We start from the raw sequence: 26292 nt of genomic DNA, 5'->3' as shown, positions 1-26292 counted from the left end.
AAAATTCTTAAAGCAGCAAAACAAAAGAAGGAAGCAACTTACAAGGGAAAAACCATAAGGTTAGCAGATTTTTCAACAAAAACTTTGCAAGTCAGAAGAGTGGCATGATTTATTCAAAGTTTTGAATGGGAAAATCTGCAGCGAAGAATACTCTGTCCAACAAGGCTATCATTCAGAATAGAAGGAGAGAGAGTTTCCCAGACAAAAACTCAAAGAGTTCTTGACCACTAAACCAGTCCTGCAAGAAATAATAAAGGAGACTCTGAGTGGAAAGAAGAGACCAAAAGTGAGAGTATGAAGGTAGAAAACAGAAAATTAGTCTAATAAGTATTTTTTGTAAAAATCAATCAAGGAACTCACACACATAAAAAGGATATAAAATATAATAACATAAACCTAAAATGTGCAGATGAGAGGAGAAAAGAATAGGTTCAAACGTAAGTGACCATCAACTTAATATAGACTGCTGTATGCAGAATAGGTTATATATAAACCTAATGGAAGTTGGTGCAGCCACTTTGGAGAACAATGTGGAGATTTCTCAAGAAATTAAAAATAGAGCTTCCCTATGACCCTGCAATTGCACTACTGGGTATTTACCCCAAAGATACAGATGTAGTGAAAAGAAGGGCCATCTGCACCCCAATGTTTATAGCAGCAATGGCCACGGTCACCAAACTGTGGAAAGAACCAAGATGCCCTTCAACAGACGAATGGATAAGGAAGATGTGGTCCATATACACTATGGAGTATTTATGCCTCCACCAGAAAGGATGAATACCCAACTTTTGTATCAACATGGACGGGACTGGAAGAGATTATGCTGAGTGAAATAAGTCAAGCAGAGAGAGTCAATTATCATATGGTTTCACTTATTTGTGGAGCATAACAAATAACATGGAGGACATGGGGAGATGGAGAGGAGAAGGGAGTTGAGGGAAATTGGAAGGGGAGGTGAACCATGAGAGACTATGTACTCTGAAAAACAATCTGAGGGTTTTGAAGGGGCGGGGGTGGGAGGTTGGGGGAGCCAGGTGGTGGGTATTAAGGAGGGCACGTATTGCATGGAGCACTGGGTGTGGTGCAAAAACAATGAATACTGTTACTCTGAAAAGAAAAAAAAAACCTAATGAATCAAAAACCACTAATAAACACGCAAATATATATATATAATGTATATATATTATATAAATATTATGTATACATATATAATATAAATATAATTATATACATATATACATATATATGTATATAAATATAATATCAATAATTACTGTGAATGTAATTTCACCCAATCAAAAGATATAGGGTGCAAGAATGGATTAGAAAACAAGTCCCATCTATATGCTGCCCACAAGAGACTCGTTTTAGACCTAAAGACACCTGCAGATTAGAAGTGAGGGGATAGAGAAACACCTATCATGCAAATGGATGTAAAAAAAAAGAGTAGTAATAACTTATACTGGACAAACTGACTTTCAAAGACTGTAACAAGAGACAAAGAAGGGAACTAAATAATAATAAAGGGGACAATCCAATAAGAAGATAGGCCAAATCTAAATATTTATTCACTCAACATGGGAGCACCCAAGTACATAAAACAATAACAAATATAAAGGAACTGATAATGACATAGTAGTAGTAGGGGATTTTAACACCCTACTTACATGAATGGACAGATTAAACATAAGATCAACAAGGAAACAATGGCTTTGAAAGACACACTGGACCAGATGGACTTAACAGATATATTCAGAACATTCCATCCTAAAACAGCACAATACATTCTTTCAAGTGCACATGGAACATTCTCCAGAATAGATCACATGTTAGGGCACAAAACAGGCCTCAACAAATTCAAGAATGGAACCACGCCATGCACCTTTTCTGACCACAACACTATGAAACTAGAAATTGACCAGAAAAAAATATCTGGAAAGACCACAAACACATGGAGTTTATATAACCTGCTACTAAATAATTAATGGTTCAACCATAAATTAAAAGATACATGAAAAAGATACATATTCAAAAAGAAGAAATTTTAAAAAATCATGAAAACATATGGAAATGAAAACACTACAGTCCAAAACACTTGTGATGCAGCAAAAGAGGTTCTGAGAGGGAAGTTTGTACCAATACGGGCTAACCTTTTGGAGCAAGAAAAATCTCAAATAAACAACCTTACACCTAAAGGAGTTAGAAAAAGAATAACATATAAAACCTGAAAGCAGCAGAATGAAGGAAATAACGGCGACTAGAGAAGAAATAAATGATACAGAAACTAAGAAATAATAGAACAGATAAAATGACACCAGGAGCTGGTTCTTTGAAAAGATCAACATAATTGATAAACCCCTACCCAGAATTATAAAAAGAAAAGAAAAAGGACCCAAATAAGTAAAATCACAAATGAGAGAGGAGAAATAATAACCAGTGCCATAGAAATACAAACAATTCTAAGAGAAAATTATGAAAAACTATGTGCCAACAAACTGGACAACCTGGAAGAAATGGATAAATTCCTAGAAACATACAAATTACCAAAACGGAAACAGGAAAAATAGAAAATTTGAACAGACTGATTACTATCAAAGAAACTGAATCAGTAATCAAAATACTCCCAACAAAAATAGTCCAGGACCAGATGGCTTCACAGGTGAAGTCTACCAAATATTAGAATAATTAATACCTATTCCTCTTAAACTATTCCAAAAAACAGAAAAGGAAGGAAAATTTCCAAAATCATTCTATGAGCAAGCATTTTTTGATAACAAAACTGAATAAAGACCCCAGTGAAAAAAAAGAAAAAGAAAAAGAAAAAAACTAACAAACTACAAGATCCCTGAACATAGATACAAAAATCCTCAGTAAATACTAGCTACCAAATCCAAAAATACACTAAAAAAACATTCTCCACAATCAAGTGGGATTTCTTTCCTGGGCTGCAAAGGTGGTTTAATATTCATGAATCAACCAACTTGATACATCACATTAATAAAAGAAAGAAGAGCCATATGATTCTTTGGATAGATGCAGAAAAAGATTTTGACAAAGTTACAACATCCATTCATGATAAAAACCCTCAACAAAGTAGCTGTATAGGGGACATACCTCAACATAATAAATGCTGTATATTAAAAAACCATGGCTAGCATCATCCTTAATGGAGAAAAATGGAAAGCTCCTTTGCTAAGCTCAGGAAAAAAAAAACTAGGATATCCACTCTCACTACCTTTAGTGAATATAGTACCAGAAGTCCTAGCTACAGAAATTAGACAACAAGAGCAACAACAAAAATAAAAGGCATCCCAATCAGCAAGAAAGAAATAAAACTTTACCTATTTGCAGATGACATAATACTCTATATAGAAGGGTGCCTGGGTGGCTCAGTGGGTTAAAGCCTCTGCCTTCAGCTCAGGTCATGATCCCAGGGTCCTGGGATCGAGCCCCGCATTGGGCTCTCTGCTCAGCCTCTCTCTCTCTCTGCCTGACTCTCTGCCTACTTGTGATCTCTGTCTGTCAAATAAATAAATAAAATCTTTAAATAAAAAATAATACTCTATATAGAAAACCTGAAGACTTCACCAAAAAAATCTGCTAGAACTGATCAACAAACTCAGTAATTCACAGGATACAAAATCAAAGTACAGAAATCAGTTGCATTTCTATACACCAGTAAGGGAGCACCAGAAAAAAGAAATTAAGAAAACAATCCCATTTACAATTGCACCCAAAATAATAAGATACCGAGGAGTAAACCTAATGATATAGGCAAAAGACCTGTACCCTGAAAAATATAAAACACTGATAAAAAATATTGAAGATGAGGGGTTCCTGGGTGGCTCAGTGGGTTAAAGCCTCTGCCTTTGGCTCAGGTCATGATCTCAGGGTCCTGGGATTGAGCCCCACATCGGGCTCTCTGCTCAGCGGGGAACCTGCTTCCCTTCCTCTCTCTCTGCCTGCCTCTCTGCCTACTTGTGATCTCTGTCAAATAAATAAAATCTTTAAAAAAATATTGAAGATGAGACAAAGAAATGGAAAGACATTTCATGCTCATGGATTGGAAGACCAAGTATTGTTAAAATGTCTGTGGTACCCAAGGCAATCTACACATTGGTGGAGCATGACAAATAATATAGAGGACAAGGGTAGATGGAGAGGAGAAGGGAGTTGAGGGAAATTGGAAGGGGAGGTGAACCATGAGAGACTATGGACTCTGAAAAACAACCTGAGGGTTTTGAAGGGGCGGGGTGGGAGGGTGGGGGAACCAGGTGGTGGGTATTAGGGAGGGCACAGATTGCATGGAGCACTGGGTGTGGTGAAAAAACAATGAATACTGTTACGCTGAAAATAAATAAAAAAAAAAAAAAAAAAAAGAATAGAATCAGTTAACCTTAAAAAAAAAAAAAAAAACACCAACAGCATTTTTTACAGAGCTAGAATAAACAATCCTAAAATTTGTATGGCATCACAAAAAACCCCCGAATAGCCAAAGCAACCTTGAAAAAGAACAGCAAGGCTGGAGGCATCACAGTTCTGGATGACAAAACTGTAATGATCAAAACAGGATGATAGTGACACAAAAATAGATACATAGATCAATAAATAGAGCTGAATTGGAACCCAGAAAGGGACCTAAAACTCTGGTCGATTAAACTTTAACATAGCAGGAAAAAAGTAAGTCTCTTCAAAAATGGTGTTAGTAAAACTGGACAGCAACATACAAAGGAAAGAAACTGGAGCACTTTCTTACACCACAGATAAAAACAAACACAAAATTGATGAAAGACCTAAATGTGAATCATGAAACCATGAAAATTCTAGAAAAGAACATAGGAAATAACCTCTTTGACACTAGCCATAGCAACATTTTTCTAGTTATGTCTCCTGAGGGAAGGGTAACAAAAGCAGAAATGAACCATTGGGACTGCATCAAAATAGATAGCTTCTGCACAACAAAGGAAACAATCAACAAAACTAAAAGGCAACCTATGTAATTGGAGAAAGTATTTGCAAATGACATATCTGATGAAAGGTTAGCAACCAACATAATATAAACTTATAGCTATAAATAATATATATTATGTATTGTATTATATAATATATAAGTATTATATAGTGTGTAATAGATATTTATACCTATATGTATATACATATATAAGATATATATCATATATAGATATAAATAAATATAAACATAACACACAAAAACCAATTAATCCAATTAAAAAATGGGCACAAGACATGAATAGACATTTTTCCAAAGAACCCATACAGATGGCCAAACAACAACTCCTCAACATCACTGATCATCAGAGAAATTCAAATCAAAACTATAATGGTATCACCTCTCACTTGTCAGAATAGTTAAAATCAACAACATAAAGAACAACAGGTGTTAAAAACAAAAGAAAACAAAACAAAACAAAAAAAACAGGTGTTGGTGAGGATGTGGAGAAAGGGGAACCCTCTTGCACTGTTGGTGGGAATGCAAACTGATACAGCCACTCTGGAAAACAGTACGGAGGTTCCTCAAAAAAGTTAAAAATAGAAATAAGCTATGATACAGCAATCCCACTACTAGTTATTTGCTCAAAGAATACAAAAATCCTAATCCAAAGGGACACATGCACCCCAATGTTTATAGCAGCATATGTACAATAGCCAAATTATGGAAACAGTCCAAGTGTCCATCAACTGATGAATGGATAAAGAAGACAGGTGATACTGGGTGTTACATGCAACTGATGAATCATGAACTCTGCCTCTGAAACTAATAATACACTATATATTAACTAACTGAATTTAAATAATGTAAAATTTAAAAAATAACTAAAAAAAAAAAGGTGATAGGGATTAGGGAGGGCACTTGTTATGAGCACCAGATTATGCATGTAAGTGCTGAATACCAGAAACTAATATTACACTGTATGTTAACTAACTGGAATTTAAATAAAAATGTAAAAAAAATTTAAGTGTAACTGGGCCAGATGGACATCACAGATATATACAGAACATTCCCTCCCAAAGCAAGAGAATACACATTCTTCTCTAGTGCACATGGAACATTCTCCAGAATAGATCACATCCTAGGTCCTAAATCAGGTCTCAACTGGTATCAAAAGATTGGGACCATTCCCTGCATATTTTCAGACCAAAATGCTCTGAAGCTAGACCTCAATCAACAAGAGGAAATTTGGAAAGGATCGAAATACATGGAGACTAAGGAGCATCCTTCAAAAGAATGAATGGGTCAACCAGGAAATTAAACAAGAATTGAAAAAATTCATAGAAACAAATGATAATGAAAACACAACAGTTCAAAATCTGTGGGACACAGCAAAGGCAGTCCTGAGAGGAAGATATATAGCAGTACAAGACTTTCTCAAGAAACAAGAAAGGTCTCAAATACACAACCTAACCCTACACTTAAAGGAACTGGAGAAAGAACAACAAAGAAAGCCTAAACCCAGCAGGAGAAGAGAAATAATAAAGATCACAGAAGAAATCAATGAAATAGAAGCAAACAAACAAAAAAACAATAGAACAAATCAACGAAACTAGGAGCTGGTTCTTTGAAAGAATTAATAAGATTGATAACCCCCTGGCCAGACCTATCAAAAAGAAAAGAGAAAGGACCCAAATAAATAAAATCATGAATGAAAGAGGAGAGATCACAACCAACACCAAAGAAATACAAACAATTATAAGAACATATTATGAGCAACTATACGCTAGCAAATTGGACAATCTGGAAGAAATGGATGCCTTCCTAGAGACATGTAAACTACCACAACTGAACCAGGAAGAAATAGAAAACCTGAACAGACCTGTAACCAGTAAGGAGATGGAAGCAGTCATCAAAAATCTCCCAACAAACAAGAGCCCAGGGCCAGACAGCTTCCCAGGGGAATTCTACCAAACATTTAAAGAAGAATTAATTCCTATTCTCCTGAAACTCTTCCAAAAAATAGAAATGGAAGGAAAACTCCCAAACTCATTTTATGAGGCCAGCATTACCTTGATCCCAAAACCAGACAAGGATCCCACCAAAAAAGAGAATTACAGACCAATATCCTTGATGAACACAGATGCGAAAATTCTCACCAAAATACTAGCCAATAGGATCCAACAGTACATTGAAAGGGTTATTCACCACGACCAAGTGGGATTTATTCCAGGACTGCAAGGTTGGCTCAACATCCGCAAATCACTCAATGTGATACAATACATTAATAAAAGAAAGAACAAGAGACATATGATACTCTCAATAGATGCTGAAAAAGCATTTGACAAAGTACAGCATCCTTTCCTGATCAAAACTCTGCAAAGTGTAGGGTTAGTGGGTACATACCTCAATATCATCAAAGCCATCTATGAAAAACCCACTGCAAATATCATTCTCAATGGAGAAAAACTGAGAGCTTTTCTGCTAAGGTCAGGAACACGGCAGGGTGTCCATTATCACCACTGCTACTCAACATAGTACTAGAAGTCCTAGCCTCAGCCATCAGACAACAAAAAGAAATTAAAGGCATCCAAATCGGCAAAGAAGAAGTCAAACTATCACTCTTTGCAGATGATATGACACTATATGTGGAAAACCCAAAAGACTCCACTCCAAATCTGCTAGAACTTGTACAGGAATTCAGTAAAGTGTCAGGATATAAAATCAATGCACAGAAATCAGTTGCATTTCTATACACCAACAACAAGACAGAAGAAAGAGAAATTAAGGAGTCAATCCCATTTACAACTGTACCCAAAACCACAAGATACCTAGGAATAAACCTAACCAAAGAGGCAAAGAATCTGTACTCAGAAAACTATAAAGCACTCAAGAAAGAAATTGAGGAAGACACAAAGAAATGGAAAAATGTTCCATGCTCCTGGATTGGAAGAACAAATATTGTGAAAATGTCTATGCTACCAAAAACAATCTACACATTTAATGCAATCCTTATCAAAATCCCATCCATTTTTTTCAAAGAAATGGAACAAATAATCCTAAAATTTGTATGGAACCAGAAAAGACCTCAAATAGCCAGAGGAATATTGGAAGAGAAAGCCAAAGTTGGTGGAATCACAATTCCAGACTTCAAGCTCTATTACAAAGCTGTCATCATCAAGACAGTATGTTACTGGCACAAACACAGACACATAGATCAATGGAACAGAACAGAGAGCACAGAAATAGACCCTCAACTCTATGGTCAACTAATCTTCGACAAAGCAGGAAAGAATGTCCAATGGAATAAAGACAGTCTCTTCAACAAATGGTGTTGGGAAAATTGGACAGCCACATGCAGAAAAATGAAACTGGGCCATTTCCTTATACCACACACAAAAATAGACTCAAAATGGATGAGGGACATCAATGTGAGAAAGGAATCCATCAAAATCCTTGAGGAGAATACAGGCAGCAACCTCTTCGACCTCAGCTGCAGCAACTTCTTCCTAGGAACACGGCCAAAGGCAAGGGAAGCAAGGGCAAAAATGAACTGTTGGGACTTCGTCAAGATCAAAAGCTTTTGCACAGCAAAGGAAACAGTTAACAAAACCAAAAGACACCTCACAGAATGAGAGAAGATATTTGCAAACGGCATATCAGATAAAGGGCTAGTATCCAATATTTATAAAGAACTTAGCAAACTGAACACTCAAAGAACAAATAATCCAATCAAGAAATGGGCAGAGGACACAAACAGACATTTCTGCAAAGAAGACATCCAGATGGCCAACAGACACATGAAAAAGTGCTCCACATCACCCGGCATCTGGGAAATACAAATCAAAACCACAATGAGATACCACCTCACACCAGTCGGAATGGCTAAAATTAACAAGTCAGGAAATGACATGCTGGCGAGGGGAACCCTCCTACACTGTTGGTGGGAATTCAAGCTGGTGCAACCACTCTGGAAAACAGCATGGAGGTTCCTCAAAAAGTTGAAAATAGAGCTACCCTATGACCCAGCAATTGCACTACTGGGTATTTACCCTAAAGATACTAATGTAGTGATCTGAAGGGGCACGTGCACCCGAATGTTTATAGCAGCAATGTCCACAACAGCCAAACTATGGAAAGAACCTAGATGTCCATCGACAGATGAATGGATAAAGAAGAAGTGGTATATATATATGCACAATGGAATACTATGCAGCCATCAAAAGAAATGAAATCTTGCCATTTGTGACGACGTGGATGGAACTAGAGGGTATTATGCTTAGCGAAATAAGTCAATCGGAGAAAGACAACTATCATATGATCTTCCTGATATGAGGAAGTGGAGATGCAACATGGGGGACTTGGGGGGTAGGAAAAGAATAAATGAAACAAATGGGATCAGGAGGGAGACAAACCTTAAGAGACTCTTAATCTCACAAAACAAACTGAGGGTGGCTGGGGGTTAGGGGGTAGGGAGAGGGTGGTGGGGTTATGGACTTTGGGGAGGGTATGTGCTAGGGTGAGTGCTGTGAAGTGTGTAAACCTGGCGATTCACAGACCTGTACCCCTGGGGATAAAAATACATTATATGTTAATAAAATTTCAAAAAATGTTTGCCATTAAAAAAAAAAAAGTTAAGTGTACTCTTTATCCCCTTTATCTGTTTCACCCATCCCCCCATCCACCTCCCCTCCACCAAGCACCTGTTTGTTCTCTATATTTAAGCATCGTTTTTTGTCTCTTTCCTTTTTACAGTTTTTTGTTTCTTAACTTCCACATGAGTGAAATAATACAGTGTTTGTCTTTCTCTGACTTATATCATTTAGCATTATACCCTCTAGATCCATCCATGTTGTTACAAATGGCAAGATTTCATTATTTTTGTGGTTGAGTAATATTCCATTGTGTATATATACCACACCTTTTTAAAATCTATTCATTTATTGATGGACACTTGGGGTGCTTCCATAATTTGGTTATTTTGAGTAATGCTGCAATAAACACTGTTGCATATATCTTTATGAATTAGTGTTTTCATTTGCTTTGGGTAAATTCCCCCCAGTGGAATTACTGGATCATATTGCAATTCTATTTTTAATTTTTTGAGGAATCTCCATACTATTTTCCAAAATGGTTGCACCAATTTGCAGTCCCTCCACCAGTGCAGAAGATTTCCTTTTTCTCCATATCCCTGGCAACAGTTTTTATTCTTCTGTGTTTTTTATTTTAACTATTCTGACAAGTATGAAATGATATTTATTGTCAATTTAATTTGCAATACCCTGATGATTAATGATGTTTAGCATCTTTGCATGTGTGTTGGCCATCTGTATGTCTTCTTTGAAAAATGTTTAAGCAGGTCCTCTGCTCATTTAAAATTAGCTTACTTTTTGGTATTGAGTTGTATAAGGTCTTCATACATTTTAGATATTAACCCTTTATTGGACATAGTTTGGAAATATCTACTCTTATTCAGTACATTGTCTTTTTTGTTGATGGTTTCCTTCACTATGCAAAGGCTTTCAATTTTGGTATAGTCCTAGTATTTTAATTTAGCTTTTGTTTCCCTTGTCAGAGGAGACATATCTGGAAAATGTTTCTATGGCAGAAAATGTTTCATTGGCAGAAATTACTGCCTATGTTTCCTTTAAGAAATTTTAAAATTTCATGTCTCATATTTAGATCTTTAATCCATTTTCAGTTTTTTTGGTGTGTATGGTGTAGGAAAGTGGTCCAGTTATTTCTTTTGCATGTACCTGTCCAATTTTCCCAACACAATTTGTTGAAGAAACTGTATACCCCACTGTATATTCTTGCCTCTTTTGTAGTAGAATAATAGACCAGGAAAGCTTGGGTTTATTTCTGGACTCTCTATTCTGTTTCATTGACTTATGTGTCTATTTTTGTACCAGTACCATACTGTTTTATTATTGCAGCTATGTACTATACCTTGAAATCTGGGATTGTGATGCTTCCAACTTTGTTCTTCTTTTTCAAGATTGTTTTAGTTTTTTGAGGTCTTTTGTGATTCCAGATAAATTTTAGGATTATTTGTTCTAGTTCTGTGAAAAATGTTGTTGGTATTTTGATAGGGATTGCACTGAATTTCTAGATAACTTTGGGCTGCATTGACATTTTAACAATTTTGTTCTTCCAATCCATGAGCATGGAATATATTTCCATTTGCTTGTGTTATCCTCATTTCTTTTTCATCAATGTTTTATAGTTTTTGGAGTATAGGTTTTCCACCTCCTTGGTTAAGTTTATTCCTAGGTACTTTATCATTATTGGTGCAATTACAAATGGGATTGCTTTCTTGATTTTTCTACTATTTCATTGTTAGTGTATAGAAATGCAATAGATTTCTTTACATTGATTTTGTACCCTGCAACTTTGCTGAATTAATTTATCAGTTGTGGCATGTTTTTGGTGGAGTCTTTCAGGTTTTCTGTATATAGTGTCACGTCATCCTCAAATAGCAAAAGTTTTACTTCTTGGCTGATTTGGATACCTTTTATTTCTTTTTGTTGTCTGATAGCTATGGATAGGACTTCCAGTACCTCATTGAAGAAAAGTGATGATAGTGTACATACTTGTTTTGTTCCTAATCTTAGAAGAAAAGCACAGTTTTTCCCCATAATCTTAGAATAAAAGCACAGTTTTTCCCCATTGAGAATGATATTAACTGTGGGTTTTTCATATATGGCCTTCATTATGTTGAGGTATGTTCCCTCTAAACCTACTTTGTTGAGAGTTTTTAATCATGAATGGATGTTGTACTTTGTCAAAAGCTTTTTCTGCATTGATTTTTATTTTTTTCTTTTCTGTTGTTAATGTGATGTATCACATTGTTTAATTTATGAATATTGAACCACTCTTGGATCCCTGGAATAAAACCCACTCGATTATGATGAATAAGTTTTTGGATGTGTTGTTTTATTTGGTTTGCTAATATTTTGAAGATTTTTGTGTCTGTGTTCATCAGACTATTGGCCTGTAGTTTTCTTTTTTTTTAATAAAGATTTTATTTATTTATCTGACAGAGATCACAAGTAGGCAGAGAGAGAAGGGGAAGCAGACTGCCCGCTGAGCAGAGAGCCCAATGTGGGGCTCGATCCCAGGACCCTGGGATCATGACCTGAGCCAAAGGCAGAGGCTTTAACCCACTGAGCCACCCAGGCGCCCCTGTAGTTTTCTTTTTTTGATGTGCCTTTTTCTGGTTTGGGTATCAGGAAAATGTTGGGCTCATACAATTAATTTGGAAGCTTTCCTTTCTCTTTATTTTTTAGGAATAGTCTAAGAGGATAGGTACTGGGGCGCCTGGGTGGCTCAGTGGGTTAAGGCCTCTGCCTTTGGCTTAGGTCATGGTCCCGGGGTCCTGGGATCGAGCCCCAAGTCGGGCTCTCTGCTCAGCGGGGAGCCTGCTTTCGCCCCTCTCTCTGCCTGCCTCTCTGCCTACTTGTGATCTCTGTCAAATGAATAAATGAAATCTTAAAAAAAAAAAGAGGATAGGTACTAACTCTTCTTTAAATGTTTGGCAGAATTTACCTGTTAAGTCCTTTGGTCCTGGACTTTTGTTTGTTGGGAGTTATTTTTTTTTTAATTACTGACTCAATTTCATTGCTACTAATTAGTTTATCCAAATTTTGTAACACTTCCTTTTTCAGTTTTTTTATTTATTTATATTTATTTATTTGACAGAGAGACAGAGAGAGAGCACAAGTAGGCAGAGCAGCAGGCAGAGGGAGAGGGAGAAATAGACTCCCCATTGAGCAGGGAGCCTGATATAGGACTTGATCCCAGGACCCTGGGATCATGACCTGAGCTAAAGGCAGCTGTTTAACCGACTAAGCCACTCAGGAAACCCTTCTTTTTCAGTTTTTAAGGTTATATGTTTCTAGGAGTTTATCCTAGAAATTTCTTCTAGGTTGTTCAATTGTTGGCATATAATTTTTCATAATATTCTCTTATAATTGTTTGTATTGCTCTGGTGCTGGCTGTTATTTGTCCTTTATTTCTGATTTTATTTATTTAAGTAATTTCTCTCTCTTTGGTGAGTTTGGCTAAAGGTTTATCACTTTTGTTTACCATTTTTAAAATTATTATGTTCACTTAGTCACCATATAGTATATCATCAGTTTTTGATGTAGTGTTCAAGGATTCATTAGTTGCTTATAACACCCAGTGCTCATCACAACACATGCCCTGATTAATACCCATCACCCAGTTGCCCATCTCCCTCTCCCTTCTGTAATCCTCAGTTTGTTTCCCAGAGTCCAAAGTCTCTCATGGTTTGTCTCTTTCTCTGATTCCTTCCCATTCAGTTTTTCCTCCCTTCCCCTGTTCCTCTGTTCTAGTCCTTATGTTCCACATATGAATAAAAAGCTATGATAATTGTCTCTCTCTGATTGACTTATTTCACTTAGCATAACCTCCAGTTCCATGTTATCTGTTCAGAGAATGAGCTCCTAGTTTCAGTGATCTGTTCTATTATTTCTTCAGCCTCTATTTCATTTATTTCTGCTCTAATCTTTATTATTTCCATCCTTCTACTGATTTTGGGCTCTACTTGTTTTTATTTTTCTTGCTCCTTTAGGTTAAAGTTTAGGTTGTTTATTTGAGATTTTTCTTGCTTCTTGATGCAGCCCTATATTCCTATAATCTTCCCTCTTAGAATAGCTTTTGTCACATCCTAAAAATGTTGGATCATTGTTTTTCCATTTTCATATGTCTTAATGTATTTTTTTTAATTTCCTCTTTGATTTCTTAAAGAAATCATTCATTGTTTAGAAGCATGTTACTTAACCTCCATGTATTTGTGTTCTTTCTAGATTTTTTTCTTATGATTGATTTCTGGTTTCATACCATTGTGGTCAAAAAAGATGCACAATATGATTTCAATATTTTAAAACTTACTGAGATTGGTTTTGTGGCCTAACATGTGATCTATTCTGGAGAATGTGCATTTGAAAAGAATGTGCATTCTGCTGTTTTAGGATGGGATGTTCTAAATATATTGGTTAGGTCCATTTGGTCCAGTGTGTCATTGAAAGCCACTGTTTCCTTGTTGATTTTCGGTTTGGATGACCTATCCATTGATGTAAGTGGAGTGTTAAAGTTCTCTGTTATTATTGTATTACTGTCAGTTTCTTTTTTTATATCTTTTAATAATTACCTTTTATATTTGATAGTCCTATCTTGGGTCCATAAATATTTAGAATTGTTATATCCTCTTGTTGGATTGCTTCCTTTATCATTATGTGGTGTCTTTTTTTTTTTTTTAACAATGCTTCTTTCTTTGTTTCTTCATTTTTTGTTTCTTTCTTTCTTTTAAAAGATTTATTTATTTATTTATTTGAGAGAGAGAGAGAGAGAGAGAGAGAGCGAGTGGGCGCACATGGAGAAGTTAAGGGAGAAGCAGACTCCCCACTGAGCAGGGAGCCCAATGTGAGGCTTGATCCCAGGACCCTGTGATCATGACTTGAGCTGAAGGCAGACGCTCAACTGACTGAGCCAACCAGGTGCCCCTATGTAGTGTCCTGTTTCTTGTTACAATCTTTGTCTTTAAGTCTGATTTATCTGATAGAACTACTGATACCTCAGGGGCACCTGGGTGGCTCAGTGGGTTAAAGCCTCTGCCTTCGGCTCAGGTCATGATCCCAGGGTCCTGGGATCGAGCCCCGCATCAGGATCTCTGCTCAGCAGGGAGCCTGCTTCCTTCTCTCTCTGCCTGCCTCTCTGTCTACTTGGGATCTCTGTCTGTCAAATAAATAAATAAAATCTTTAAAAAAAAATAAAAAAAAAAAGAACTACTGATACCTCAGTTCCCTCTTTGCTTCCATTGGTATGGCAAATGTTTTTCCATCCCTCCACTTTCAATCTGCATGAGTCTTTAGGTCTGAAATTAGTCTCTTGTAGGCAGCATTGCCTTTTTATCCATTCAGTCACCTATGTCTTATGATTAGAGCATTTAGTCCACTTACATTCAAAATAATTATAAATGGTGTACTTAGTACCATTTTGTTACTTGTATTATGTTTTTTAGTTATTTTATTTATTTATTTATGTATTTAGTTTTTTAAAAAAGATTTTATTTATTCATTTGAGAGAGAGAGCAAGAGCAAGCACAGGAGTGGGGGGAGGGTCAGAGGGACAATCAGATTCCCCACTGAGTGGGGAGCCTGATGCAGTGCTTGATCCCAGGACCTTGAGATCATGCCTTGAACAGAAGTCAGAAGCTCAACAGACTGAGCCACTCATGTGCCCCATCTTTAGTTCTTTTCTTTTCCTTTCTTCTCTTGTTCTTTTCCCTTGTGGTTGATTGCTTTATTTAGTGATGTGCTTGGATCCCTTTCTCTATTTCCTGTGTATCTATTATAGGTTTTTGATTTGTGGTTACCATTATGCTCATATAAAGCATCTTATGCATACAGCAGCCTATATTCAGTTGATTGTCACTTAAGTTTAGACCCATTCTAAACCTCATGCTCCTCTATTTTCACCTGACTGAATCTTTGATTCTTTCTCTGTACCATTTTAACCTGTATTTCCTCTGTTTTTTTCTTACCTCAGAAATGGCATTTCTACTAGTCTAGTACCTTAAGTCCAAAACTGTGGCATCATCCTGGGCTTTTCTCTGTCTTTCATACTACTTATCTAATCAATCTGACAATCCTGTCAGCTATTCTTTTGAAATCTACCCAGAATCTGACCACTCTCTCACCACTCACATGGTCCCCATCCTGGTCTAAAGCAACCTCATCTTTTCCCTGGATTATTGGTATACTCCCCTAACCGGTCATCCTGCTTCTGTTCTTTCTCCCTGCACCTATTTTCTCATTTGATTTTTTATTGATTTTTTGTTTGAATTCCAGTATAGTTAATATACAATACTGTATCAGTTTCAGGTGTACAATACAGTGATCAGTAATTCCATACCTCCCCTGGTGCTTATCATGGCAAATGCCCTCTTTAATCCCCATTTCCCCAGACGTCTACCCTGTAGTAACCATCACATAGTTCTCTATTGTTTGTTTCTTGGTTTGTCTCTTGTTTTTCCTTTGCTCATTTGTTTTGTTTCTTAAATTTCACATATGAGTGAAATCACATGGCATTTTTCTTTCTCTGACTTATTTCACTTAGCATTATACTCTCTAGTTCCAGCCATGTCATTGCAAATGGCAAGATTTCATCACTTTTATTGCTGAATAATATTCCACTGTATATATGCCACATCTTTTTTATCCACTCATCAACTGATGGACAATTGGGTTGTTGCCATATCTTGGCTGCTGTGAGTAATGCTTCTATAAACATAGTGTCCTTGTATTTTTTGAATTAGTGTTCTTGTATTCTTTGGGAAAATACACCATAGTGGGATTGTTGGATCATAGGGTAGTTCTATTTTTAACATTCTGAGGAATCTCCATACTGATTCCCACAGTAGCTGCACCAGTTTGCATTCCCACCAAAATTTCCTGCAGCTATTTTCAATACCTCAGAAAGAGATAGTATGTTAAAACAGAGGCCAGACCTTGTCGAGTCTCTGCTCAAAATCTTCCAATTGGTCCCCATTTACATAGTATAAATGTCAGAGTACTTACCTTGTCCTACAAGGGTCTATATTGACTTTGCCCACTGATCTCATGTCCTTCCTACACTTTCTTGCTCACTTTGCTCCTAGCCACACTGATCTTTCTAGAACATACCAAGAAAATTTCTGCTACAGAGCATTTGTATTTAGTATTTCTTCTCTCTCTTCTCCTCCTCACAATATACATGGGGCCCATACCTTCGTTTCATTCCAATCTCTTCTCAAATGTTCCCTTATTGGAGGGATCTTCCCTGATAACTTCCCAGCACACAACACTCTTTCCCATTTTCCCTGCTATATTTCCTTCTGCAACATTTACCACCAACAAATTTATTTATTTATTGTCTATTTTCTTTACACTGTAAGTTAAGCTCATTGAGGGCAAAAAGAAACATCCATTGAGGGTCTCCTATGTGCCAGGTCATTTTCTAGGCCACGCGGCTATAAAAGTGAACAAAACAGATAATGCCACTATCCTTCTGGCATTTCCATTATATAATTATAACAAACTGCTATATTTTCTCAGTAAATATTTGGTGAATGCATTGAATAAATTTAGCATACACTCAATAGAGTAATAGGAATGGCTCAAATTTAAAGAAAAGAAATGGTTCTGTAGCTTCCCAGGTGAAAGGCTAGAAATTTATTTGAATCCCAGGACCTCTAGACATTCTATACTCCTACTTCTAAGGTCTCTTGGGTTCCTCTTAAGTATACTGTTTAAAGAAAAATATCTGAAAGACATCCAAATGGGCAAGGAAGAAGCCAAGCTTTCACTCTTTGCAGAAGACATGACACTCTATGTAGAAAACCCAAAAGACTCCACCAAAAAATTGATAGAAAGATTCATGCATTCAGTACAGTGTCAGGATATAAAATCAACATACCAAAATCTGTTGCATTTCTATACTCCAATAATGAAGTGCCAGAAAGAGAAATCAAGGAGTAGATCCCATTTACCATTGCATCTAAAATCATAAGACACCTCAGAATAAACCTAACCAAAGTGGTAATAGATCTGTACTCTGAAAACTATAAAACACTGATGAAAGAAACTGAAGATGACACAAAGAAGTGGAAAAAAACCGTTCCATGCTCATGGATTGGAAGAAAAAATATTGTTAAAATGTCTATACTACCCAAAGCAATCTACACATTCAGTGCAACCCCTATCAAAATACCACCAGCATTTTTCACAGAGCTAGAACAAACAATCCTAAAATTTGTATGGAACCACAAAAGATCCCAAATAGCCAAAGCGATGCTGAAAAAAGAATCCAAAGCAATGTTGAAAAAGAAACCAAAGCTGGAGGCATCACAGTCCCAGACTTCAAGCTGTATTACAAAGCTGTAATCATCAACACAGCATGGTACTGGCACAAAAATGGACACATAGATCAATGGAACAGAACAGAGGACCCACAACTATCTGGTCAACTAATCCTCCATAAAGCAGGAAAGAATACCCAATGGAAAAAAGACAGTCTCTTCAACAAAGGGTGCTGGGAAAACTGGACAGCAACACACAGAAGAATGAAACTGGGCCACTTTCTTACACCCACACACAAAAATAAATTCAAGGGGCGCCTGGGTGGCTCAGTCAGTTAAGTGTCTGCCTTCGGCTCATTTCATGATCCCGGGGTCCTGGGATTGAGCCCCACATCAGGAATCCCTGCTCAGCAGGGAGTCTGCAGCTCCCTCTCCCTCTGCTGCTGCCCCTGCTTGTGTTCTCTCTGTCAAATAAATAAACAAAACCTTTAAAAAATAAAATAAATTCAAAATGGATGATAAACCTAAATGTATTTTGCTGGTGATATTTTGATAGGGGTAGACACATGCTGTCTTTAAATCCAGATGGCTTTGCAGCAGTCCAGATCTCTGTGTTCCACAAATTCCTGTCCAAGGAGGTACATTCTGTCATTTGACAAAGTGATGTTGAAATAGCATTCAAAGACCCTGCCCAGGAGCTAGTGCAGCATCTTGTTATGCCCCACAAAATGCATAGCTAGTCAATTCAAAACTGTTTCACCCTCAGTAAGAAGGGTTCTAATGGCACATCATAAACTTGCTGACAGGGAAATCAACATCATCAACTTTCATTACAAACACCAACAATTTGCCAGGTACTGGGATAGATTCTACAGTTATATAAAGATAAATGAGCCCCTACCCTCAAGGAGCTTACAGATGAGTTCGAAGTTCTAATTCATATTTGAGCATGGTAGCTCATACCAACATTGACATGATTACCATTGGGATTAACACACCATGTAAGCGCCACCATGACATTCTGTCAATTCCAAGAATAGGACTGAATCTTCTTGGTGGCCTTAGTAGATAGATATGGGGTGTCCCCAGGAGAGGTGAGGTCCTTATGGAGTGTGATCTTGAGAGATATAAATCCTACCATGGCTCTCAGATACACTTGAAAGGACTGAAAATATCTGGAGTTGGAGGAGAGAGGATCCCTGTATAGTCAGTTTTGTGTCAAGCTATATGGACTGATTTGTAGTTTAGGCAGGAAAAAAAATTCTGTGACCTTTGGTCAACGGAAAATATGTGAGATAGTGAAGCACACGTGAGAAGGCAGTGCTCAAAAGGGTACTCCTCATTTATCATAACATGTGATAAAAGATCACCCAAACAGACTTACCATCCGCACCTTCACTGCTTTTGCTTCTTTTATTGCGGCGAACACGCCTACTTTCCTCTTCAGAGTATGATTTTTCTTCAGGGAAAAAGAAATTCAGAAGGGCCATCTACAAAATTAAAAGGAGATGAGTTAAAGGTTGACCCCCATCAACCAGAGCCAACATAAAAACTGGCTTTCCTATCATATGATCTCCCTGATATGAGGAAGTGGAGAAGCAATGTGGGGGGTTTGGGAGGTAGGAAAAGAATAAATGAAAAAAGATGGGATCGGGAGGGAGACAAACCATAAGAGACAATCTCTCAAAACAAACTGAGGGTTGCTATGGGGAGGGGGGTTGGGAGAGGGTGGTAGGGTTATGGACATTGGGGAAGGTATGTGCTATGGTGAGTGCTGTGAAGTGTGTAAACCTGGCAATTCACAGACCTGTACCCCTGGGGCTAAAAATACATTATATATTTATAAAAAAATAAAAAAATTAACTAAAACAAAACAAAAAAACTGGCTTTCTGTAGACAGTCTAACTTACCCTGAAATCAGTGTACCTAAAACCTGAACCCATCTTCTCCTCCACTGTACAAATACATTTAATTTTTTGGAGCATAGCTTAGCTTTATTTTTATTGTAAAACTTTAAATAATATTAAAAATAAAGAATAAAGTAAAAATCACAAGAATCTCATCTCTCCTAGATAACCACCATTGTATTTCTACACATATATTTTTTATATAAGTGAGATTATTTTCACTTGGTTTTCTACTGTTTATACCCTGTGTTCTTCATTCAAAAAATATATTTTCTATGGTCCAAGTAATCTGTGTCTTCATGTTTAATGACTATATTGTATTTCATGATAAGGATGTACCATCATTGCCACCAGTTATTATTATTTTTTAACACATAGTGTAAAATTGGTCTCAGGAGAATTTAGTGATTCAGCACTTACATATAATATCCAGTGCTCAACCCAACAAGTTGCCTCTTTAGCGCCCATCACCCATTTAGCCCATCCCCCCATTGACCTCCCCTCAAACTGTTCTCTATCACTTTGAATTTCTTATGGTTTGCCTCCCTCTCTGTTTTTATCTTATTTTTCCTTCCCTTCCCCTGTGTTCATCTGTTTTAATTCTTAAATTCCACATGAGTGCAATCATATGACATTTGTCTCTGACTGACTTATTAATACACTGTAGTTCCATCCCTGTTGCTGCAAATGGCAAGCTTTCATTCTTTTTGATTGCTGAGTAATATTTCATTGAATATATATACCACATCTTCTTTGTCCATTCATCAGTCGATGGACATTTGGGCTCTTTCCATAATTTGGCTATTGTTTATAGTGCTGCTAAAAACACTGCTAAAACACAGGGTGCATGTGCCCCTTTGAATCAGCACTTTTGTACCTTTTGGATAAATACCTAGTAGTATAATTGCTGGGTGGTAGGGGAGTTCTATTTTTAACTTTTTGAGGAGACTCCATACTGTTTTCCAGAGTGTCTCTACAAGTTTGCATTCCCACAAACTGTGCAAAAGGGTTCCTCTTTCTCTGCATCCTGGCCAACAACTGTTGTTTCCTATACTGTTAATTTTAGCCACTCAGAAGAGATGTGAGGTGGTATCTCATTGTGGTTTTGAATTGTATTTCCCTGATGATGAGTGATGTTGAGCATCTTTTCATGTGTTTGTTAGCTGTCTCGAAATCTTCTTTGGTGAAATGTCTGCTCATGTCTTCCACCCATTTCTTAACTGAATTTTCTTATTTTGGGGGTGTTGAGTTTGATAAGTTCTTTCTAGGTCTTGGATACTAGCCCTTTATCAGATATGTCATTTGCAAATATGTTGTCCCATTCCACTGGTTGCCTTTTAGTTTTATTGATTGTTTCCTTTACTGTGAAGAAGACTTTTATCTTGATGAGGTCCCAATAGTTCATTTTTGCTTTTGTTTCTCTTGCCTCCAGAGACATGTCTAGTAAGAATTTGCTGTGGCCAGGGTCAAAGAGTTGGTGCCTGTTTTCTCCTCTAGGATTTTGATGGTTCCCTGTCTTACATTTAGGTTTATCATCCATTTTGAATTTATTTTATTTTTTAAAGGTTTTGTTTATTTATTTGACAGAGAGAACACAAGCAGGGGCAGCAGCAGAGGGAGAGGGAGCTGCAGACTCCCTGCTGAGCAGGGATTCCTGATGTGGGGCTCAATCCCAGGACCCCGGGATCATGAAATGAGCCGAAGGCAGACACTTAACTGACTGAGCCACCCAGGCGCCCCTTGAATTTATTTTTGTGTGTGGGTGTAAGAAAGTGGCCCAGTTTCATTCTTCTGTGTGTTGCTGTCCAGTTTTCCCAGCACCCTTTGTTGAAGAGACTGTCTTTTTTCCATTGGGTATTCTTTCCTGCTTTATGGAGGATTAGTTGACCAGATAGTTGTGGGTCCTCTGTTCTGTTCCATTGATCTATGTGTCCATTTTTGTGCCAGTACCATGCTGTGTTGATGATTACAGCTTTGTAATACAGCTTGAAGTCTGGGACTGTGATGCCTCCAGCTTTGGTTTCTTTTTCAACATTGCTTTGGATTCTTTTTTCAGCATCGCTTTGGCTATTTGGGATCTTTTGTGGTTCCATACAAATTTTAGGATTGTTTGTTCTAGCTCTGTGAAAAATGCTGGTGGTATTTTGATAGGGGTTGCACTGAATGTGTAGATTGCTTTGGGTAGTATAGACATTTTAACAATATTTTTTCTTCCAATCCATGAGCATGGAACGGTTTTTTTCCACTTCTTTGTGTCATCTTCAGTTTCTTTCATCAGTGTTTTATAGTTTTCAGAGTACAGATCTATTACCACTTTGGTTAGGTTTATTCTGAGGTGTCTTATGATTTTAGATGCAATGGTAAATGGGATCTACTCCTTGATTTCTCTTTCTGGCACTTCATTATTGGAGTATAGAAATGCAACAGATTTTGGTATGTTGATTTTATATCCTGACACTGTACTGAATGCATGAATCTTTCTATCAATTTTTTGGTGGAGTCTTTTGGGTTTTCTACATAGAGTGTCATGTCTTCTGCAAAGAGTGAAAGCTTGGCTTCTTCCTTGCCCTTTTGGATGCCATTTATTTATTTATTTATTTATTTATTTATTTATGTTGTTTTCCGACTGATGAGGGTAGGACTTCCAGTACTATGTTGACAGCATTGATGGGAATAGACGTCCCTGTTGTATTCCTTACCTTAGGGGAGAAGCTCTCAGTTTTTCCCCATTGAGGATGACGTTAGCTGTGGTTCTTATGTGGCCTTTATTATGTTGAGCTATGTTCCTTCTACACCTACTTTCTTGAGGGATTTTATCAAGAAAGTATGCTGTACTTTGTCAAATGCTTTATCTGCATCTATTGAGAGGATCACATGGCTCTTTTACTTTCTTTTATTAATGTACTGTATCACATTGATTGATTTGTGGATGTTGAACCAGAGTTGCAGTCCAAGGATAAATCCCATTTGGTCATGGTGAGTAATCTTTTTAATGTACTGCTGGATTCTATTGGCTAGTATCATGTTGATAATTTTTGCATCCATGTTCATCATAGATCTGTACTCAGTGGGGTCCTTGGTTTGGGAACCAAGGTAATGTTGCCCTCCTAGAGTGAGTTTGGAAGTTTTTCTTCCATTTCTATTTTTTTGAACAGCTTCAGAAAAATAGGTATCTTCTTTAAGTATTTGGTAGAATTCCCCTGGGAAGCCACCTGGACTCTTGTTTGTTGGGAGATTTTTGATTACTGCTTCAATTTCTTTGCTGGTTATGGTTCTGTTCAAATTTTCAATTTCCTCCTGTTACAGTTTTGGTAGTGTATATGTTTCTAGGAATTTATCCATTTTTTCCAGATTGTCCAATTTGTTGGTATATATTTACTCATAATATTCTCTTATAATTTCTTGTATTTCTGTGGTGTTTTTTGTGATCTTTCTTCTTTCATTTGTGATTTTATTCATTTGGGTCTTTTCTCTTTTCTTTTTTATAATCTGGCTAGGAGGTTATCAATTCTGTTAATTCTTTCAAATAACCAGCTCCTAGTTTCATTGATTTGACATACTGGTTTTTTTTTTAAATTTCTATATCATTTATTTCTGCTCTAGTCTTAGTTATTTCCCTTCTTCTGGTTTTGGGCTTTATTTGCAGTTCTTTTTCCAGCTCCTTAAGTTGTAAGGTTAGATTGTGTATTTGAGAATTTCTTGCTTCTTGAGGAAGTCCTGTATTGCTATATACCTTCCTCTTAGGACTACCTTTGTTGTATCCCAAAAGTTGGGAGTGTTGTGTTTTCATATTCATTTTCATCCATGTATTGTTGTATTTCATCTTTAATTTCCTGGTTAGCCCATTCATTCTTTAGTAGAGTGTTCTTTAACCTCCATATTTATGGTCTTTCCAATTTTTTCCTTGTGGTTGACTTCAAATTTCATAGTGGTGTGATCTAAAAATGTTGAAGGTATGATCAAGTATTTTTGTACTGGTGAGTCTTGATATTTGACCCAGCATGTGATCTCTTCTGGAGAATGTCTTCTGTGCACTTGAAAAGAATGTGTATTCTGCTGCTTCAGGATGGATTGGTCTGCATATAGCTGTTAAATCCATTTGGTCTGGTGTGCCATTCCAAATCATTGTTTCCTTGTTGATTTTCTGCTTAGATGATCTTCCCATTAATATAAGTCCAATACCATCATTGTATTATTATCAATGTGTTTCCTTAAGTTTGTTATTAATTGATTTAAATATTTGGGTGCTCCCAAGTTGGAGGCATAAATATTTAGAATCATTAGATTTTCTTGTTGGGTAGACCCCCTTATTATGACATAGTGCCCTTCTTCTTTTCTTATTACAGTCTTTGGTTTAAAATTAATTTGTCTGATTAAGTGTGGCTACTCCAGATTTCTTTTGATATCCATTACCATGATAGATGATTCTTCACACCCTCACTTTCAATCTGGAGATGTCTCTGGGTCTAAAACCAGTCTTTTGTAAGCAGTATATTGATGAGTCTCGTTTTTCTTTTAAATCCATTCTGATACCCTATATCTTTTGATTGGAGCATTTAGTCCATTTACAGAGTAATCATTGATATATATGAATTTACTGCCATTGTTTTATCTGTGAAGCCACTGTTCCTGTAGATTATCCCTGTTCCTTTCTAATCTTTGTTGCTTTTTGGTCTTTCTTTCCCTCTCAAATTGTCTCCTTTAATGCTTCTTACAGAGTTGGTTTAGTGTCCACAAAATCCCTTAGTTTTTGCTTGTCCTGGAAACTCTTTATATCTCCTTCTATTCTGAATGACAGTCTTGCTGGATATAGTATTCTTCACTGCATATTTTTCCCATTTAGCATGTTAAATATATCATGCCACTTTCTTCTGGCCTGCCACGTTTCTGTGGAGAGGTCTGCTGCTAACTTTATGTGTCTATCCTTGTGGCTAATGATCTTTTGTCCCTAGCTGCTTTCAGAATTCTATTTTTTGTATTTTGTAAATTTCAGTATGATATATCTTGGTGTTGACCTGTTTTTGTTGATTTTTTAAGGGAAGTTCCCTGTGACTCTTGGACTTGAATGCTTGCTTCCTTCGCCAGATTAAGGAAGTTTTCAGCTACAATTTGTTCAAATAAACCTTCTGCCCCCTTTCCCACCCTTCTTCTGGGACTCCTATGATATGGATATTATTGTGCTTTGTGGAACTGGTGAGTTCCCTAAATCTATGTTCATGATCTAATAGGGGCTTTCCCTCTTCTTTTAAGCGACATTATTTTCCATAATTTTATCTTCTGTCTGTCACCTATTTGTTCCTTTACTTCTCCCATCCTCATTGTGATTACATCCAGTTGATTTTTCATCTTAGTTATACCATTTTTTATTTTGGTCTGACTAGTTTTTAGGTCTTTTATCTCTGCGCCCAGGGTTTCTCTGGTGTATTCTATGCTTCTTTCCAGCCCAGCTCATAGTCTTATGACAATTTTTCTAAATTCTTATTCAGATATATTGCTTATGTCTATTTTGAGCAAATCCCTGGCTGTGATTTCTTCTTGATCTATCTTTTGAGAGTTCCTCCATCTTGTCATTACATCTAGGTTTCTGCTTTCTGTGTGTTATGAAAGCTCATTATATTTTCTGCTCTTGAGAGTAATACTATATTAAGAAGGTGTCATACACTGTCCAGGGCCTGGCTCTTCAGGATATGTTTCTGGTGTATGCTGTGTGCATGCCGCTGTTGTCTTTTGGCTACTCTTTTCTACAGTTCCGTCCTGTGCAGAGTTCCTCCTTGCAGTTGGTGTTTTGACTTTTAAATAGGTGTCCTCTAATTTTTTGTTAGGATAAGTCTGATTTAAAAAAAAAAAAAAACACCCTGATCCAAGAAAAAAGGAAAAGGAACAAAACATCAAACAAACAGGCAAACAAAAAACTCTAAGCCTGATTCCAAAGAAAAAGAAACAAGGAAAAAAGAAAAGAAAAAAAAGAAGCCTGATCCAAAAAGAGAGAGAGAGACAGAGAGAGAGAGAAAAGGAAAGAAACCAACAAATGAACAAAAAAACTAGAAGCCTGATTCCAAAGAAGAAAGAAAAAAAAAGGGGAAAAAAGGCAATAAAGAACTTTTTAAAAAAGGAAAAAAAAAAAAGAAAAAGAAAGGAAAAAAAAAAGAAGAAAAAAAAAAAAAGAAGCCTGGCGCTATTTCCACCAGAAGTAACTGACAATTTTGAGTACTCTAGGATCAGTAGACTTATATGTGTGTGTGCAGCCTGTGTTGGTCTTGTGAGGCAGAAGGCTGCTGTGCTGCCTCATAGTCAGAACTGCCCTAGTAAAGATGCTTCTGTAGGGTGAAGGGGTCAAGCTTTGGTGTGAGTCTGTCCTCCACTGGAGGTGCGCTCTGATGTCTGACTGTGCCAGTGGGTGGGGGAATTGTGTGTGTGTGTGGGGTAGGTTGCATCACCCCCGCCCTCTCGTCCCAAAGTAGGGGAACTCCCAGCCACTGCTGTTCAGGAGGACCTCACAGAAAAGTGAACAATCTCCCCTCCAGTGTCCCAGGCTTTCATCAGATCCCTGCACTCAACCTGTCTGTGCCTGG

The 26292-nt window shown here is 37.0% G+C and overlaps 1 protein-coding gene across 8 annotated transcripts in view; it reads right to left on the bottom strand.

Annotated features, from left to right (window-relative positions):
• EDA (ectodysplasin A) overlaps positions 1 to 26292 on the bottom strand; it is a gene marked incomplete at both ends in the record, with an annotated part of 430893 nt that overhangs the window by 110338 nt on the left and 294263 nt on the right. For 7 of the 8 annotated variants that reach the window (XM_080795674.1, XM_080795673.1, XM_080795679.1 and 4 more), the window contains one exon: positions 19198 to 19303. In XM_080795674.1, the coding sequence (XP_080651800.1) occupies positions 19198 to 19303 (106 nt within the window). Of the gene's footprint in view, positions 1 to 19183; positions 19304 to 26292 lie in introns of all 8 variants that reach the window. The other variant, XM_080795672.1, reaches the window with a different exon arrangement.

The sequence above is a fragment of the Martes martes genome (genome assembly GCF_963455335.1).
Source record: "Martes martes genome assembly, chromosome: X".
Classification (NCBI taxonomy): domain Eukaryota; kingdom Metazoa; phylum Chordata; class Mammalia; order Carnivora; family Mustelidae; genus Martes; species Martes martes.
The sequence above is the reverse complement of the archived record's forward strand: the minus strand, read 5'-3'. Positions and strand labels throughout refer to the sequence as shown.